The sequence below is a fragment of the Panthera leo genome, chromosome B2, assembly GCF_018350215.1.
Source record: "Panthera leo isolate Ple1 chromosome B2, P.leo_Ple1_pat1.1, whole genome shotgun sequence".
Lineage (NCBI taxonomy): Eukaryota > Metazoa > Chordata > Mammalia > Carnivora > Felidae > Panthera > Panthera leo.
In genome coordinates, this window is record NC_056683.1 from 142,174,131 (window position 1) to 142,190,351 (window position 16,221).

The following is a 16,221-nucleotide window of genomic DNA, read 5'->3' on the forward strand; positions in this document are numbered from 1 at the left end:
TGGGAATTAGAAGTGGGAATCATTTTTTTCCCCCTCTATTTTCATAGTCAGCACTGAGATTTTGCATGTGAATGGGGCAAATATTGAATTTAACAGTGAATTTAACAGTGATACAGCAGTTCGTTTGTCTTTTAGGCACAGGCGTCCCACGCTACCTGTCTATGTTATGTAAGCTCACAGCGTCCTCACTTATGGTGGCAGTTTTGCTTCTCATTTTAGGTACCCATAAAAATCGAAACACAATTACTCTTGTTCTTGACTACATACTTCACACGTTTCATTCCATTTACTCCTTACCGTAACCCAAGGAGACTAGTATTAATTTTTCCATTTAGACTTGGATGTCGCTCCCTTAGCAGAACCAGCCTTTGAATCTAGCCCTGTGGGACTCCCAGTCATGGTGCTTGGCAGGCCTGCTCTCTGGCTCTCCGCGTGGCTGTTCCTGCCATGGGTATTATCTGCTCTCCTGAGACTTATCTTTGCAGAATTACGGAGGAGATCAGCCACTTCATCCCAATTGATTTGTGTTAAAGAATGAGATTGTGTAAGCTGGGCAAGACCAGACTTTCTGAGGATTTCTCATCTCCTTAGGAAAGAATGTGTGGCAACTTATTTTGGCAAAGTACAAACTGGTGTATTATTAACTTACTGTGAGTCAGGATGCTTGTTTTGTGTGATTTTTTTTTTTTTTTTTTTTGAGATCTTGAAGACAGAACTGCCAACAACAACAACAAAAGGATTAATTGTGAACTAATTTATTGTATCTGTCATTCTTGATTTCAGGCAAGTCTACTTAGCATTAACAGCACTTGTACAGAGATGGGAAATTTTGACAATGCTAATGTCACTGGAGAAATAGAGTTTGCCATTCGTTATTGCTTCGAAACCTGCTCTTTAGAAATATGCATCAAGGCCTGTAAGAATCTAGCCTATGGAGAGGAAAAGAAGAAAAAGTGCAATCCGTAAGTTTCTTTTTCTAAGTTTTGACATTAGATGATAGGCATATTGGGTCTAAAGTTTATATAGAAAAGTAAAAGTCGAAAATAAACCAAGACAATTGTAAAAAACAAAAACAAAAACTAAACTAAAAAGCCATAACAAGAATTATTTTAAGGCTGCACTAATTCAAACAATGTGCTATTGATGCAATGATAGATAAGTAGGTCAACTGAGCAGAATCAGAGGTCCAGATGCAGACCTAAGCTATATTTGGGAGTTTCTAGGATCAAGGGGCTATTAGAAATCAGTGTGGAAAAGATGAATGTCAATGCATGCTTTTGGGAAATTTGACTTCCCATACAGTAAAAACCAAACCAAAAACCTGTCTCACACAATCTGGAAACAGATTAAAGATTTTTTCCAGGGCACCTGGGTGGCTCAGTCAGTTGAGCGTCTGACTCTTGATTTCGGCTCAGGTCATGAATCCAAGGTCATGGGATCGAGCCATGCATTGGGCTTTGTGCTGAGCCTGGAGCCTGTTTAAGATTCTCTCTCTCCCTTTGCCCCTCTCCCCTGTGGTGCTCTCTTTCTTTAAAAAAAGGTGGGTTTTTTTTCCCAATTGCTATGAAAGGATATCACATTAATTTTTAGGGTGCATTTCCCTGATTACTAAGAAAGATGAGCAACTTAGACACTTAGGGGTCACCTTCTGTGAGCTTCCCATTCCTATCTTCTGCCATTTTTCTATTGGGTTGTCATTTTTGTCATTTATTTACAGGAGGGTGGGAGTTTTTTTAAACCCATTCTTCATTGGTTATGTGTATTTTGCATATCTTCTACTTGTTACTTGTTTTCTAACATTGTTTATGATAGCTTTCCATGCAGAGAATTTGATGTCCAATTTATCAGTCTTTTCCTTTAAAATGTCTGCCTGTTGAGTCTGCAGAAACACTGAAGGTTATAAATCTCTTCTTCTCTATTTTCATCTATTAGAATGTTTTCATACTTAGATCCCTTCACATTACAACTGGAATTGATTTTCTGTGTATGGTTTAAGGTTAAGGACCACATCTTTGTCTTTCTCTTGCCTTCATGGGAAACTTTGAGCACAGTTTTTTGATAACCAGTTAGGGAGGGGGGGATAGATTGTTGGTCCAACCAGACTCTCCTCTGCTCTGAAACTTTCAGGGTAGACACGAAGCACAGATGAAGTACATCACTGTTGCACTCATGGTTCTCCAAAACAGGGTCCTTCTTGTCTTGCTGGTGTCTTCTGTTACCCCCCAACTTATACCTTATGCTTAGGAAACCTGGAATAGTCGTGGTTTCAAAGCTATCGCCCTGACTTTTCCAAACAGAGGCATTCCTCATGTTTGTTCTGGGACTGCCTTCCCAATGCCACTGCTACAAGTAGCAACCCTAATCCTGTCTGTTTTTCAGACTCCAGTCCAGTCAGAGACATTTACTCAGCCCTTGACTATGCATGCATGCTGGGCCTCTGCTGTAATTCTCAAAAGGACTATAGTGAGGTGGTTGAGAGGATGGGCATTGAACCCCGGTCCACCATGTATGCAGTTTGACCTTGGACAAGCCACTCAACCTCTCGATACCTCAGTTCCCTCACTGTAACATGGGAATAATAATAGCACCTACTTCAAAGGATTGTTGTGGTGTTTCCCTGAATTTGCCCGTACTGAGCCTTCAGAACAATGTCTAGAACATGATGAACACTCAACAGATAGGAAGCAAGTGAGACATGAAGTACACAGACAAGTAGATCTAAAAATCCACAATAGGGACCCCCTTGAGGTTTGGGCCAAATACTCAGCTGTTGACACACAGGACAAGATTTCATGAGGTCTGTCACAGAGTGGCTGCTGGTGAGCCACTGGGTGTGGCTCAGTGCTGGGGAAGATGGGAGCTCTGAGCAGCCAGAGTGGAGACTGCTAAACACCCAGGGCAGTCAGGGAGACACAGCAGTAGGACCTGTCCAGCCCCGGAGTAAGGGCTACTGTAACTCACCCCAGCTGAGCAAAATCAAACCTTGCCAGGGGCAAACTGACTTGCCCATCAGTGAAATGCCTGCCAGAACAAAACTCCATGCTTTTTCAAGGAAAAATAGCCCAGAGAGGATTCTGGGACAGCGGCAGGGTGGGAAGCACCAGGAATTGGTCTCCCTTTGCAGACAACAATCGCTCTGGTACCATCTGTCCGATGTAACTATTTTGGAACTCTGGAGTCTAGTGAAGGCTGGCAACTTCCAGGGGAAGCCTTGGATGGGACATCGAGGTCAAGTTCAGTCAATGTCAGTTCTTAGCAGGATAGCAGCTATCCATCCCTCACTCGCAGCCACAGCCATGCCAGTGTTCCTGGAGCAGCTCACACATCTCTCACAGGAGTCCACGTGGGATATCTGTCCTCCACATATCAAGGATCTGTGCTCTGACTGCAGGTTGCCGCTTCTGATCACAGAGGCACAGACACAGAGGTGGGCAGCCATTACTGTATCTCCTCCAGTTACTGGGATCCAAAGGGGGTCCTCAGGGGGGTTACCCACAGATTTTTCATCAGCTACTATAGAGGCCAGAAGGCAGTAAGGAAGTATATTCAAAGTACTAAAAGGAAAAAAAAAAAAAAAAGCTGTCAACCAAGAACCCGATAGCCAGCAAAGCTGTTCTTCAGGTTTCTGTTCTGAAGCAGATACTAAGACATTCTTGGATAAACAAAAGCCAAGGGACTTTGTTAACACTAGAAATTTCTGTCTTGCAAGAAATGCTCTAAGGGGCCCTGCAGGATACCAGGCAGTAACTCAAAGACCTACAAAGAAACAAAGACCTCAGGAAAAGCAAATACACAGGCAATTATAAAAGCAAGTATTATTTAACCGTGGCATGTGCTTCCACTGTTTGTTTTCCACAAGACTTAAGAGACTAATATATATATTTTTAATTATTCATCTCTCACTGTTGCTGTAACTTTCGTTTGTAATTCCACACTGTTTTTAAACTAAGAGTGGAATGCATTTAAAGGAATGATTAGTTGGTGACTTTGGTCACGCAGTGTAGAAAGGTGCGATTCTGTGACCTCGGCAATGCACAGAGGTGGGGCTGGCACTATAAAGAAACCGAGGGGGGCGCCTGGATGGCTCAGTCCCTTGAGCATCGACTTCGGCTCAGGTCATGATCTCGTGGTTCGTGGATTTGAGCCCCGGGTAGGGCTTACTGCTGACAGTGCAGAGCCCGCTTCTGATCCTCTGCCCCCCTCTTTCTCTGTCCTACCCCCCACTCTTTCTCTCTCAAAAATAAACATTAAAAAAAAAGAACATCTACAAAAAGAAATGAGAATGGAATTTAAACATTTCACCACAAAATTGAGCTAAATACAAAGAATGAATACAATAATGCAGGTAGTGAGGGACACTGATGCTAGAAGATAGAAACAAATGGCAAGTGACAGAAGGAAGTCCCTCCTTATCAGAGTTACTTTCAAATGTCAATGATTTAGAGACAGAAATTGTCAGAATGGATAAAAACATAGGAGCCAAAGGTTGCCAGGATCAGGTTCTTGGGCCCGACAACAATAGAAACAAGGCTGGACCCCACAATCAAAGTACAGGCAAGGCTTTATTGGGGCCGCAGCTCGAGCTGAAGAGAGAGACGGCACTAACAGAGCAGTTGGGCTGATGGCCTTGTGCAGGGAAGAGGCTGGCCTCACGAAACAGGAGGAGGGGGGAGCAGGGGAGGCCCCTTTCTACAGAGAAAGTAACCTCATCCTGATTGGTTGGAAGGCAACTCAGGCTGCTTGTTGGTGCTTTTTGGAGCTGGGGTCCTCTGCTTTAAGTCCAGCTTGTACATGGGGCCACATCCTGGCTCCACTTTGCAAGGGAAGCAGTTTAACAATTGCAGCTGACAGGGGAACGTGGGTGGCTCAGCCGGTTAAGCATCCGACTTCAGCTCAGGTCATGATCCTCATGGTTCGTGAGTTCGAGCCCCACATCGGGCTCTGTGCTGACAGCTCAGAGCCTGGAGCCTGCTTCGGATTCTGTGTCTCCCTCTCTCTCTGCCCCTTCCCGCTCACACTCTGTCTATCTCAAAAATAAACATCAAAAAAACAAAAACAATTGCAGCTGACAGAAAGTGCCCGAGGTGCACAATCTTTTGCTTGGGGCTAGTTCCCAGGGACCCTCAGTGTCTCACAGCTCTGTGCCCTCTACAAGAGACTCCCTCGGATCCAAAGACAGAAACAGAAGATCTTCCATGTAAATAGTAACCAGAAGAGAACAGGAGGGGCTGTGCTAATATCACACAAAATAGACTTTTTTTCAAAATTTTTTTTTACTTATTTTTGAGAGAGCATGAGCCGGGGGAGGGGCAAAGAGAGAGAAGGGGACAGAGGATCCACAGCAGCGAGCAGCGAGCCCGATGTGGGGCTCCAACCCACGAACAGTGAGCTCGTGACCAGAGCCAAAGTTGGTCACTCAACCGACTGAGCCACCTAGGTGCCCTACACAAAATAGACTTTAAAGCAACAAAGATCATAAAAGATAAAGGATGTTATATGCTAATAAGAGGTTCAGTACGGCAAGATGTGACTGGTCTGTTTTGCTTCGGGAGAGTCAAGCCTGTGGGGAGCGCGCCTGGGGATGGAAGGGTCCTTGCTGTTACCAAAACTGCCAGAGCAACACCAGGACAGTCTCGGGACCTCCCTGGAGGGAGGGGTCCTTCTAGACAGGATTTCAGGGGATGGGCAGAATGCGGGTGGAGAGGCCCCACAAGGGAAAAGTAAAGTGTGAGGCATGTACTTTCTATTTCCACTTTTTTTTTTTTTTTTTTTTGGCGGGTTGGAGGAAGCAATCAGTGGAGGGAGGACGAGCTGGCACGGGGCTTCCACACCCAGGCGGATTAGAGAATCTGTCACTCGTGTAGCCTCAGCAGCCCAGCCTCTGGTTCCAGGATTGTTACCAAATGGCGAGGAATGAGCGATGTAGATTCTAGGGGTAGGGCGTGAGGAAAGCAGGGGAGCTTCCCACCCCCAGGAACATTCCAGAGGATTATGGCCAAAGACTGTGTAAACCAGAAGCTGTATACCCAGCACTATCATTGTTCCCTGTCAGGGGAGGCCACCAAGCCCTGTCAACCTCAAATCCACCGAGAAGCAGGGTACAGAATATGCTGATGTGTGATTCTCCTCCTCCTGATCCCTTTGTCCCCCACCCCCACCCCCTGGTTGAGCTTTCACCCTGTCCTGTCTGCGTTTGGCCACCAGGTACGTGAAGACCTACCTGCTGCCTGACAGATCCTCCCAGGGAAAACGCAAGACTGCAGTCCAAAGGAACACCGTGGACCCAACCTTCCAAGAGACCTTGAAGGTACTTGCTGGACAAATATTCACATGCTAAGTCCCCCGTCCCAGGCTGGGCACATGGGGCCAGAGTTCAGCAGAGTGTTCTTCGAAACTCTTGAGTCAGTTAAACATAAGTAACAGACACTTGTACGTTTCTGCAGGCCTCTGTCAATCAGTGACAGGTCCGTAGAAACTAAATGGCAGCCTTTGTACAGGAAAAGTGCAGAGTCTGCTGGACTTGAGAAGGCATTTGATTAATGATTTCTGAGAAAATGGTGGAAAAGAACCTGGCTGCCTCCCAAGCTCTAAAACTGGTTTGTCCTATTGAATTTTTATGACTCTCAGAGAGGGACTTCTAGGCCGGGGACCCTGTGTATTCCTCTGCTGAGTTACAATCTTCATCAAAGTGCTCCTTTATTGTAATCACTTGGCAACCCCAGGCAGCTTCTCTTATGGAAAAAAAAAAAAACAAAACATAGTCATCTTAGGAAAAACATCGTACAGAGGAATTGTTTGGATTTTCACTTTGGTGCTGAGAAATCACGAGTTGTGATGTGGGGCAGAGCTAGAAAGTGACTCTGGGATTTGGGGTCGACAGGTGGAGATGACGTCCGGCATCGGCTGAGAGCTAGATGTGGGAGGCTCCGTGCTAGAAGAACAGTCCAGATGCGCTGGGCCATACCCAGTCAGCGCTGGGCATCCCAGGGACCCCGTTGTTAAGCCTGAACCAGGAGAGGGCCTGATTTGCCTTCCTTGGCAAGTAGGGACACTTGTGAATGCCCAGCCAGGAACCATCTGGCCAGCTGACATGAGTCCCATTTGTTAAGTAATAAAAGCCACTGTTTTCTGTGTCCCTGCTGTGGCCAAGTATTTTCTATACCCCCTGAGCTAGGTATCGCAATCCTCGTTTCCCAGTGGGGAAACCGAGGCATAGAGAGTACTCAGAAGGACAACTCTAACTCACAAGGGACTAGCAGACCTCCACAAGATTTATGTTCATAGGACTCCCCAAAGGATGGTTTTAAAAATTTTTTTTAATGTTTTTATTTATTTTTGAGAGAGAGAGAGACAGAATGTGAGTGGGGGAGGGGCAGAGAGAGAGAGAGGGAGACACAGAATCTGACAGAGCCCGACAGGGGGCTCGAACCCACAAACTGTGAGATCATGACCTGAGCCAAAATCGGAAGCTTAACTGAGCCACCCAGGCACCCCGCCAAAGGATGTTTTTTTTAAAGTAGCCTATGGTTCAGCAGGTGTGGGTGGGGCCTAACGGATCACCGGTCTAGGACCCCTCTGGTACCAAGTCGCTAGAGACTGGTCTTCAGGTGGTTTTGCTCACATATCTGCTGACAGAGTTTTGAACAGCTACGTACCACCTCACACATTGTAAGTTCTTATCTAAAACCACGTGTTATAAGTTTAAGGTGTTTTGTACTAAACAGATAAATATTTCACATTTCATGAAATGAGACAGAGGAGGATTGACTATATTTTAGATAAATATATAGTTTGATTTTCAAATTTTTAGCCACCTTATTCAAAATGCACACAGGGGGCGCGCCTGGGTGGCTCAGTCGGTTGAGCATCCGACTTCGGCTCAGGTCATGATCTTGCGGTCTATGAGTTCAAGTCCCGCGTCAGGCTCTGTGCTGACAGCTTGGAGCCTGGAGCCTGCTTCAGATTCTGTGTCCCCCTCTCTCTCTGCCCCTCCCCCACTCATGCTCTGTCTCTGTCTCAGAAATAAACATTAAAATAAATAAAATGCATGCAGAATCTCAAAGAAAACACCTAAAATTTGTATCCGTTGGTTCTACCCAGTAGATGGTAAATGTTTCGGTTGTCCTGGAAAACTTTCCGGATACACTGAAGAGAATCCGTGTCCCTCATCTGTCTCAAATCAGAGCATCCTGACACGGGCCAAGCCTTACTTTTCACAGAAAGGCATGTGAGGCAGCAAAGATGGGGGGGAAGAGAAGCGGAGCAATCATTGAGAGTTTTCAGAAATCAGTGTTTCGGATGATCTCTGTGTTTAGCACTCGGGAGGTTCATCCAACCGTGGGCAAGACACCGAGAGAGCCTGGGGTGTGAGAACTGTCCTCCGCCAGTTTCAAGAACATTCCTGTGCAAACTGAGGATCTAGAAGCTGATCCTCAAGGTTTTCTAAGCAGAAGGGAAGCCGTCCTGCACCCCACCTGAAGACCAGTGTAGGGGGCCGGGGAAGGATGGAATACGACCCCTAATCTGGGAGGTGTTGGGTGCCCCCGGACAGCGGCGGTCTGCGTTCGTGGGGCTGGGCGCCCAGGGGAGGCTGTAGCAACCCCACGGTCTGCCAGGACCTCCTCGTGGATGTACCATGGCGATGGGAACAGGTCTTGTTTGCAAAAGCGACTTAGTGGACCAAAGGGAGCAGTCGCGTTGGTCGCTGGGGAGGAGGGGCGCTCGTGTGTGAGCACCTGAGAAGCAGGTCTGCGTTCCCGAGGGAGTGGAGGACAGGGCTTTCCGCACACAGGGTGGATGGAGATCACATGGGGGACAGTCACCTGCCCTCCCTGGGACGATTCTTTCTCAGAGGGAGCAGGTGCTGACCGTGACCGGCTGGACGTGTGGCCGTGAAGGGAATAACCAGGTTAACTTAGAGTTTAAGGACAGACTGGGGAAGGAGTGCAGGGCAGAGTCAGAAACGGACCATGGACTTGAGGGAAGACAGACCGAGAATCAGCCCAAGGCAGTAGAGGGATGTGGCTTCTGACCACAATGGGCGCTGATAATCCCAGAGGGAAGAAAAGGGGGGGCGAGGGCGGAAGGCAGCCCGGCCTGAGTGGGGGCTGTTCACCGGCCTGGGCCCACTTCCCCTCCCTCTCGTCCATCATCTACCTGGAAGGGCACTAAGGGTGGTCAGGAGACGCGACTCAGGGAAACGTGCGCGGCTGCTGTAAGTGGGTGTGAGGGTCCCGCCCCACAGTGTGACAGGAGCACACCCTCAACACGCTGTCGCGGGGGCAGCACGGGGCAGAGAGCAGGCTCCCGAGGTCTGCAGGGCAGATCCGAGGTCTGGCCTGCTGGGCCCCCAATGAGGAAGCCCTAAGACTGGCTGTTGCCCCTGTAAATTGGTGAATGGCAATACTCACCTCGGGTGCTCCCGAGGGGTAAGGAGCAATGTAGCTAAGAGTCTGGTGCCACACAAGGGTTCAGTAAAGTTTGACTTTTGTTGTTATTGAGAAAATCCAACAAAGAAGCTTGGAACAGGCTGTCAGAGGCTGAGTGGAGTCAGCGGCTCTTGGGAAGCCTGGCCGTGTCCCTGGCCTTCGGGAAGGGGCACAGGGCACCCTCACACAGGGCCTTTGGCCTCTAGTCCCCGTGGGGGCAGAAGCCCACCCTCACTGGAGGGGAGGCACAAGCTTTCTTGGCCTCCGTCTGGGCTGAGGCTTCTGGGGGGGGGGGGGGGGCAAGGGGAGGATGGTCAAGAAATACCGTGTGACCCTGAGTGCTGACATGGGCCTGTCTAGGCAAATGCCCATGCTAAAAACTCATGCTTTACATTAAAAAAACCAACAACAGCAAAACCCAAAAACCTTGTTTTCAGTATTTTTTGGACAATCCTGGCCAGGCAAGTTCAGATCCTAAGCTGGGACAGATCTCGACTTGAGCTGGATGGGGACTTTCATCCTTGCCTTGGGGACAGAACTTGACAGCGAGAGAGGACTTAGCAGCCCACTCTTCCCGCCCCGCCCCCCCCCCCCCCGCCCCGCCCGGGGCTGAGCACAGGCCACTTAGCTGGGGAGGGGAGGAGTGCTTGAGAAAGCAGAGACACCCCTCACCCCCGCTCCAAGCTGCTCAGCACATCCTGACCCCATCAGGACCCCAGCTCTAGCCTGTGGGAGGAAGGCCCCTGTGGCCCGGGGGAGGGGAGGGGCACACTGACCGCCTCTGTTCTGCCTCCACAGTACCGGATGGAGCCCGCTCAGCTGGTGACCCGGCGGCTGCAGGTCTCCGTGTGGCACCTGGGCACGCTCACCCGGAGGGTGTTTCTTGGAGAGGTGACCATTCCTCTGGCCACATGGGACTTTGAAGACAGCTCGACACAGTGTTTCTGCTGGTATCCGCTGAGGGCCAAGGTGATGTGTGGTTTGGGACTGAGCTACCCCACTCCCACTGTGAAAACGAAACCCATTCAAGGGGATTGGAGAAGAGAAAACCTACCAAGAAACCTTGGCTGTGACTCTTAGATAGGAACGTCCCACGGAGGAGAGGCTTCATACTGCGATCTCCGGGGTGGGGTTGGGCTGAGGGATCTTTACCTGCTCAGGTTTGTGCCAAGTACCCGAGAACCCCTTCCTCAGAGTAGCCCAAACAGCAGCCTGGGTCAGGTCTCGGGGTTGAGGCCTCCCCTGCGGGCCACATGCTGCCCCTGAATTCGGGATCACTTGGTTTCAGCAGGGGAGCCCTTGGCTCCCTGCTGCTGTAGCCAGAGTCCACTGCCTGCACCAGTCAGACCGCCCCCTGTCATGTAGGCTGTGAGGTATTGTTTCTAGATGCCCGACCCAGGAACTCCCAGAACAGTAATAGCTGAAAAAAGCTGGGCCAGATGCTCTCGGCAGGGCCAGGGCTGCCCTGACCAGCCGGGATTTCAGGGCGGGGTGCCGGGGAGGCCAGGAGAGGAGGAGCTGATAGATTTAGGGGTCTGCTCACAGGCCACGCAGGTAAGAGGAGAGCCAGGGGAGAGAGGTTCACCTTTCCGGGCAGCTGCTTTTTACTTTCTGTGCCAAGATCCAAGGTTGGGAGAGGGTACGGATGAGGTCATAGGGGAGGAGTGTGGGGCCCTGTCATCTAAGAAATGACAACAGGTGTGCCAATTGCCCCAAAGTCTGGCAGTGAGGCTGAGTTTCTACCAGGCCGGGGCAGGTCCTGTGTGCTGTTTCCTCTCAGAAGCCAGGGAGGCTGATTCGCCATCTCTCTGATTCCCGGCTTCAGTCCGGTCAAACCGCAAGGGTCTCCAGCCACCTGCTCCCTGTGCTGCTCTGCTCAGCTTGGTATCTACATCCTGGCACCTTACGCTCACCCTTCTCAGAGCCTAGTTTGTCCTCAGACATCCACTTGGGAGGTCTGCTTGGAATGCTTTCTCCTGTCCAAGGTCTGCCTAAGACTTAGCTGAAATCCCACCTCCTCCATGAAGGCTTCCTTGATTCTCCCTGCCAGACATGCTTTCCCCCAGGATCCTGTACTTGGGTGCCCTGCCTGTCTTTTCCCTCTAGGACCCCTTGCTTAGGGACAAGACTAGCCGCCACCAAGGCTGGTGGGAAGAGAAGGTGCCAGGCTAAAAGACGTCCCTCCTAATACCAGCTAATAGTGCCACCCCTCCCCCCACCCCAGCTCACCCTGCTGGATTGGGAGGGTCCTGCTCACAGGCCTGCCCCGTTAGTGCAGGTTTCCGGAAAGTGAGGGTGGAGGCAGCTTTATCTCATTTGGCACCCGAGGGCCAGCTGCCTGCTCGTGAGGCAGCCAGGAGACCTAGAGGCCAGTGTAGACAGGGGCTGGCCCCACCCTGTCCTAGGAGTCCTTGTCCTGGGCAACCGTTCCTCTTGCAGCGGGATGAATCTAGACCCTTCCTCTGCCCCTCAGGGTTAAAGATAGGATTGGCTTGTAGTCTGGCAAAATCACTCCAGAGAAGCCACCGGGTATGCAGGGGAGTGTGCTCAGGGCAGTGGAGTGGGAATGGAGAGTCCCCACAAAGGCAGGAAGGACCAGTCCCGCCATGGGCATGTCCACTCCACCCCAGGGCACTCCCCAACCTGCAGAGGCTTTGCAGGGGTGAGGCTAGTGGGGAAGGGGGATAATTAGAGAAGCCCAGAAAGTTCTGGGGGCTGAGGAATCCTGCCTGTGCTTCTGTCTCTCGCCCCAGGCAGAGAAACATGAAGACAGCATTCTTCCAAATAATGGAGAACTTGCAGTCCGGGCCAAACTGGTCTTCCCTGCGGGGCCCAGAAAGCTCAAAGAGGCCCAAGAAGGTAGGTGGCCTCCAGCCCCACGAATGTTCATCTGTCACTGTGTCACTGTCTCCAGAGCAACAGGTGGGGTGACGATTTCCTTTTCTGCCACCCGCTGAGCCTGCAATGCTCCAGTGACTTTCCAGGATCTGGGAAGCTCAGCCTGGGGAGTGGGTTCTTGGAACCTATGACTTGGAACGGAAATGAGGGGCCAAAGAGGCCACCACGCCTTTGATGTCCACTTTGCGAGGCTCTGAGGACACCAGCCCTGGGGCTTTCCTCCCAGGGGGCTGGTGGTCTGGACAGTCCCCCTGGTGCAAACCACCCCGCTGCCAGCTGTCTGGAACAGGGAATGTTCCCCTGACAGCCTGCACGTAGGTTGGGAGTGTGGCTCCTTAGGAGAACCAAGAGCACATCTCAAGGCGCTGGGGCCTACAAGGCTCTGCGTGAATGCACACCGGCTCCCAAGCAGGGAGCTATTGCCCAGCAAGATAAGGGATCAAGGGCAGGCGCTTGAGGTGCTTACAGGAGATTTAAGTGAAATAAAGTGGGGCTTATGGAAGAGAGGAGGGTGAGGGGGACGAGGGAACGCGTGATCCCATGATGCGTTTAGTGACCTCTTACTTGCCTGGAAGAGGAAGGTCTGTGGCCAGAGCTCACAGGGCCACCAGCAGGCCAACCCCCTAGAAGAGAGGTCTTGGGGCCCCCACATCCCCCCCAAACCACCCCCTGCAGCTGGACCGAAACCCCTACAGCCTTCCTCTCCTTGGGTCCCTCTTTACTATCTTTGCAGCTTCCATTCTTGGATTTGGGTGATCCCTCCATCCTGTTGCCACGCTGGCCTTGCAGTGGGACAGCATGTGAACAAGGCCAGCAGAGCCTTCCCCCAGTGGATGTCCTCCTCTTCCCGTCTGCTCCCTTGGGGCCTCAGGGCTCTAACGTCCTCTTGCTGTCGGTTTTGGGGTGCTACGTGGTATTGTGTGCCACGTGCAGAAGTGGGGCTCACAGCAAATGCTGCTTTCCTTCCAGGGACGGGAGATGGGCCATCCCCTAATGGTCAGCTTTGTCTGGTCGTGCTGGGAGCCAAGAATTTACCCGTGCGGTCAGATGGTACCCTAAACTCCTTTGTTAAGGGGTAAGTATTCTATTTAATCAACCATCATTTACCGATTTCCGGAAGCTGCAGGAAACACCAGAAAGGGCAAGCCATTTTGAATTTGTATTTGAGCTTTCCTGGGAAAACCCGACACTGTGTTCAAGACTCCGATTGCCAGAACTCAGGGGATCTGGCCGTGTGGAGGCTAGATCTGGAACACTGCATTTTAACCCCAAACCCAGATCTTACTGGTTCATATAATTGCATCAGAAAGTCAGCCTTTCCTGGCTGAAACAGAGCTTGGAAAAAAGCAGTGCGTTTGACACACATTCCCTCAGCTTAGCGTCTCCTCCTGGATTAACAAGAAGATGGAGTCTGTTTATTTCATCCTTACCCACTACAGGTGTGCCGGTGTCTCTAAAAGTAAAGCAACACCATTAATTACTATACAGAATTGCTTCGTCCCCAGTGACATAATGGAAAAATGGGGGCTTCAAGACAGCGCTGAGTTCCTATCCTCAGGCTGCCACATAACATATGGCCTTGGGCGACTTATGTGGCCCTTCTGCATTTACTTCCTGAGAACAGGGTTAAGGGGAGAGAATGTGTGCGCGGAGTCCCCGTCCCTGGGTAGCAGGTCTAAAGCCCTGCTTTGCCTGGTGGTAGGCATTACCGAGGAGGGGGGATTACGATGAGGGGCCGAGTGGCCTGGAATCCCAATTACCCTTAGCGTCTGGAGCAGACTTTAGCCCTAAATCCGGAACATCCTAACAAGAGGTCACATGGCCAATCTTGCGATTCCCATCCGGGTTCCCGGCTTGGATTTTTCTTTTGTGGTGGATTTAGCCCTTCCGGAGGGCACTAGGGGCGGAAGCCGGGCAGGACAGGAACTGCAGAGTCAGGGTCTCTCTCTCTCTCTCCTGCAGCTGCCTCACTCTGCCAGACCAACACAAGCTGAAGCTCAAGTCCCCAGTCGTCAAGAAGCAAGCTTGCCCCCAGTGGAAGCACTCCTTCACGTTCAGTGGCGTAAGCCCTTCTCAGCTGAGGCAGTCCAGCCTGGAGTTAACCGTCTGGGACCAGGCCATCTTTGGTGTGAACGACCGCTTGCTGGGGGCAGCCAGGCTTGGTTCCAATAAGTCCGTCCGAGGTATTTATTGGGCCTAAGCAGCACGGTTTATCCTTAGCGACTGTCTTATGTGGTTACCACTGAAAGGGCAATCGTGCTTCCATGATGACAGGTGATTTGACGGACTTGGAAATGGCCTAACTCACCATAATTAAGGAGATGGCCACGTCTAGTTCTTACTCTACAACTGAGCTCTGATAGAGAAGCATTTCAACAATTTAGATCAGATGTAGATGTGCTAACGACACAAAAAATGATAGGCTTCAAAATGGGCTGGGTACAGTACTGGCTTTTGTTTGTGGTGTCCATCATAAAAGGATTATTTTCTTACGGGAAAATACCTTAATCCAAACAAATGGCGACTCAAAGTAGCTCAGGAAGAGTGGGACGAAAGGGTGATGCTCCTCGGTGTTGCTGGGCTGGGGTGCTGCTGGCTTTGTGGGGGAGGCGGCCCTTGGTGCAGAGGGCTCACACACCCTGGCCCCTGCCCACCAGTAAGTAGTGCCCCTCAAACACTGTGCCAACCAGAGACACCTGCACCCATCTCCAGAGCCCCCCCTCCCCCTGAGGCCCTCTGAAGACAAACCAGAATCATCGTTCGATCGATTACTGTTTTGAAAGGAACATTGTTCAAGGCACACCCCCTTCCCGTTGGGATTCCTTTCTGTCTGCAAACCTGGCTCCCAGTCTGGGACACCCCCTCCCCTCGATCCACAGCCACAGTAATGTATTAGGACCGTCCACTCACCTCGAAGAGCCAACCCACCAAACGCGCCCCCTCCTTTCAAACTATGGGAAAGAAAGCAGCTTTGGGCTCTGAAGTCCGCACAGGATTTAGGAAGGGAGGCCCGAGCGCGTTCTGTTCCGAGTTTCGTATCGGGGCAGAGGTGGTCTTGCCCTTCCTCACCAGTGGTTGGCATTTTCATATGGTCTTGAGGTGAAAAACGCTTTAAGAGGTTTGTCTTCGGCTTTTTAAAATACTTTTTAGAGTAAGAGCCTGAATGGGGGAGGGGCGGGGGAGGGGCAGGGAAGGGTACAGAGAATCTGAAGCGGGCTCTGTGCTGACAGCCAGTCGAATGCTTAACTGACTGAGCCACCCAGGTGCCTCGATTGTCCTCCTTTTTAAAAAGCCAAGGTGAGGCGCCTGGGTGGGTCAGTCGGTAAAGCGTCTGGCTCTTGATTTTGGCTCAGGTCACGATCTCACGGTTCATGGGTTCGAGCCCCACGCTGGGCTCTGCGCTGGCAGCACGGAGCTTGCTTGGGGCTCTCCCCCCCCCCCCCCCCCACTCGCGCTCTCAAAAATAATAAAGCCGAGGAAAGGGCTGGGAAGGTGGCATGTCTCGTTCCCCCCCCATTACTGATTTGTCACCTCACTGCCATCGCAGAGGAAGACGCAGCTGGCGGTGTGGACTCATGCTCTCAGTCAGAGCTTCAATGGCAGCAAGTTCTTTCCAGCCCCAATCTGTGGACAGACCTGACACTCATTCTTCACTGAAGCCAAGGTTCCAGTCTGCAGTGGGAGTCTCGAGTGCCGCATGCCAGAAGGTGGCTGGACGCGTGGCTGTGGACACTCGCCGGCTGCAGCTGTAGGGAGAACATTCCTCCACACCCCCACGTGTATTTATGTTCAACGGCTGATGGTATAAACATGAGTCTCGGGTTGGTTTTGTGCTGATGTGTGGAAATGGTCCGATTTCAATAAATGGTCAACACTCCCCTCTGTCCCCCGGTGC

The 16,221-nt window shown here is 50.9% G+C and overlaps 1 protein-coding gene across 6 annotated transcripts in view; it reads left to right on the top strand.

Moving 5' to 3' along the window:
• SYTL3 (synaptotagmin like 3) overlaps nt 1-16,203 on the top strand; it is a 96,470-nt gene extending 80,267 nt beyond the window's left edge. For 5 of the 6 annotated variants that reach the window (XM_042940204.1, XM_042940200.1, XM_042940201.1 and 2 more), the window contains 7 exons: nt 784-962; nt 6,205-6,307; nt 10,227-10,397; nt 12,182-12,287; nt 13,296-13,401; nt 14,289-14,509; nt 15,874-16,203. In XM_042940204.1, coding sequence (XP_042796138.1) covers nt 784-962; nt 6,205-6,307; nt 10,227-10,397; nt 12,182-12,287; nt 13,296-13,401; nt 14,289-14,509; nt 15,874-15,983 — 996 coding nt within the window. In that variant the 3' untranslated portion in view covers nt 15,984-16,203. The remainder of the gene's footprint in view (nt 1-783; nt 963-6,204; nt 6,308-10,226; nt 10,398-12,181; nt 12,288-13,295; nt 13,402-14,288; nt 14,510-15,873) is intronic. The other variant, XM_042940205.1, reaches the window with a different exon arrangement.
• The last annotated feature ends 18 nt before the right edge of the window (nt 16,204-16,221 follow it).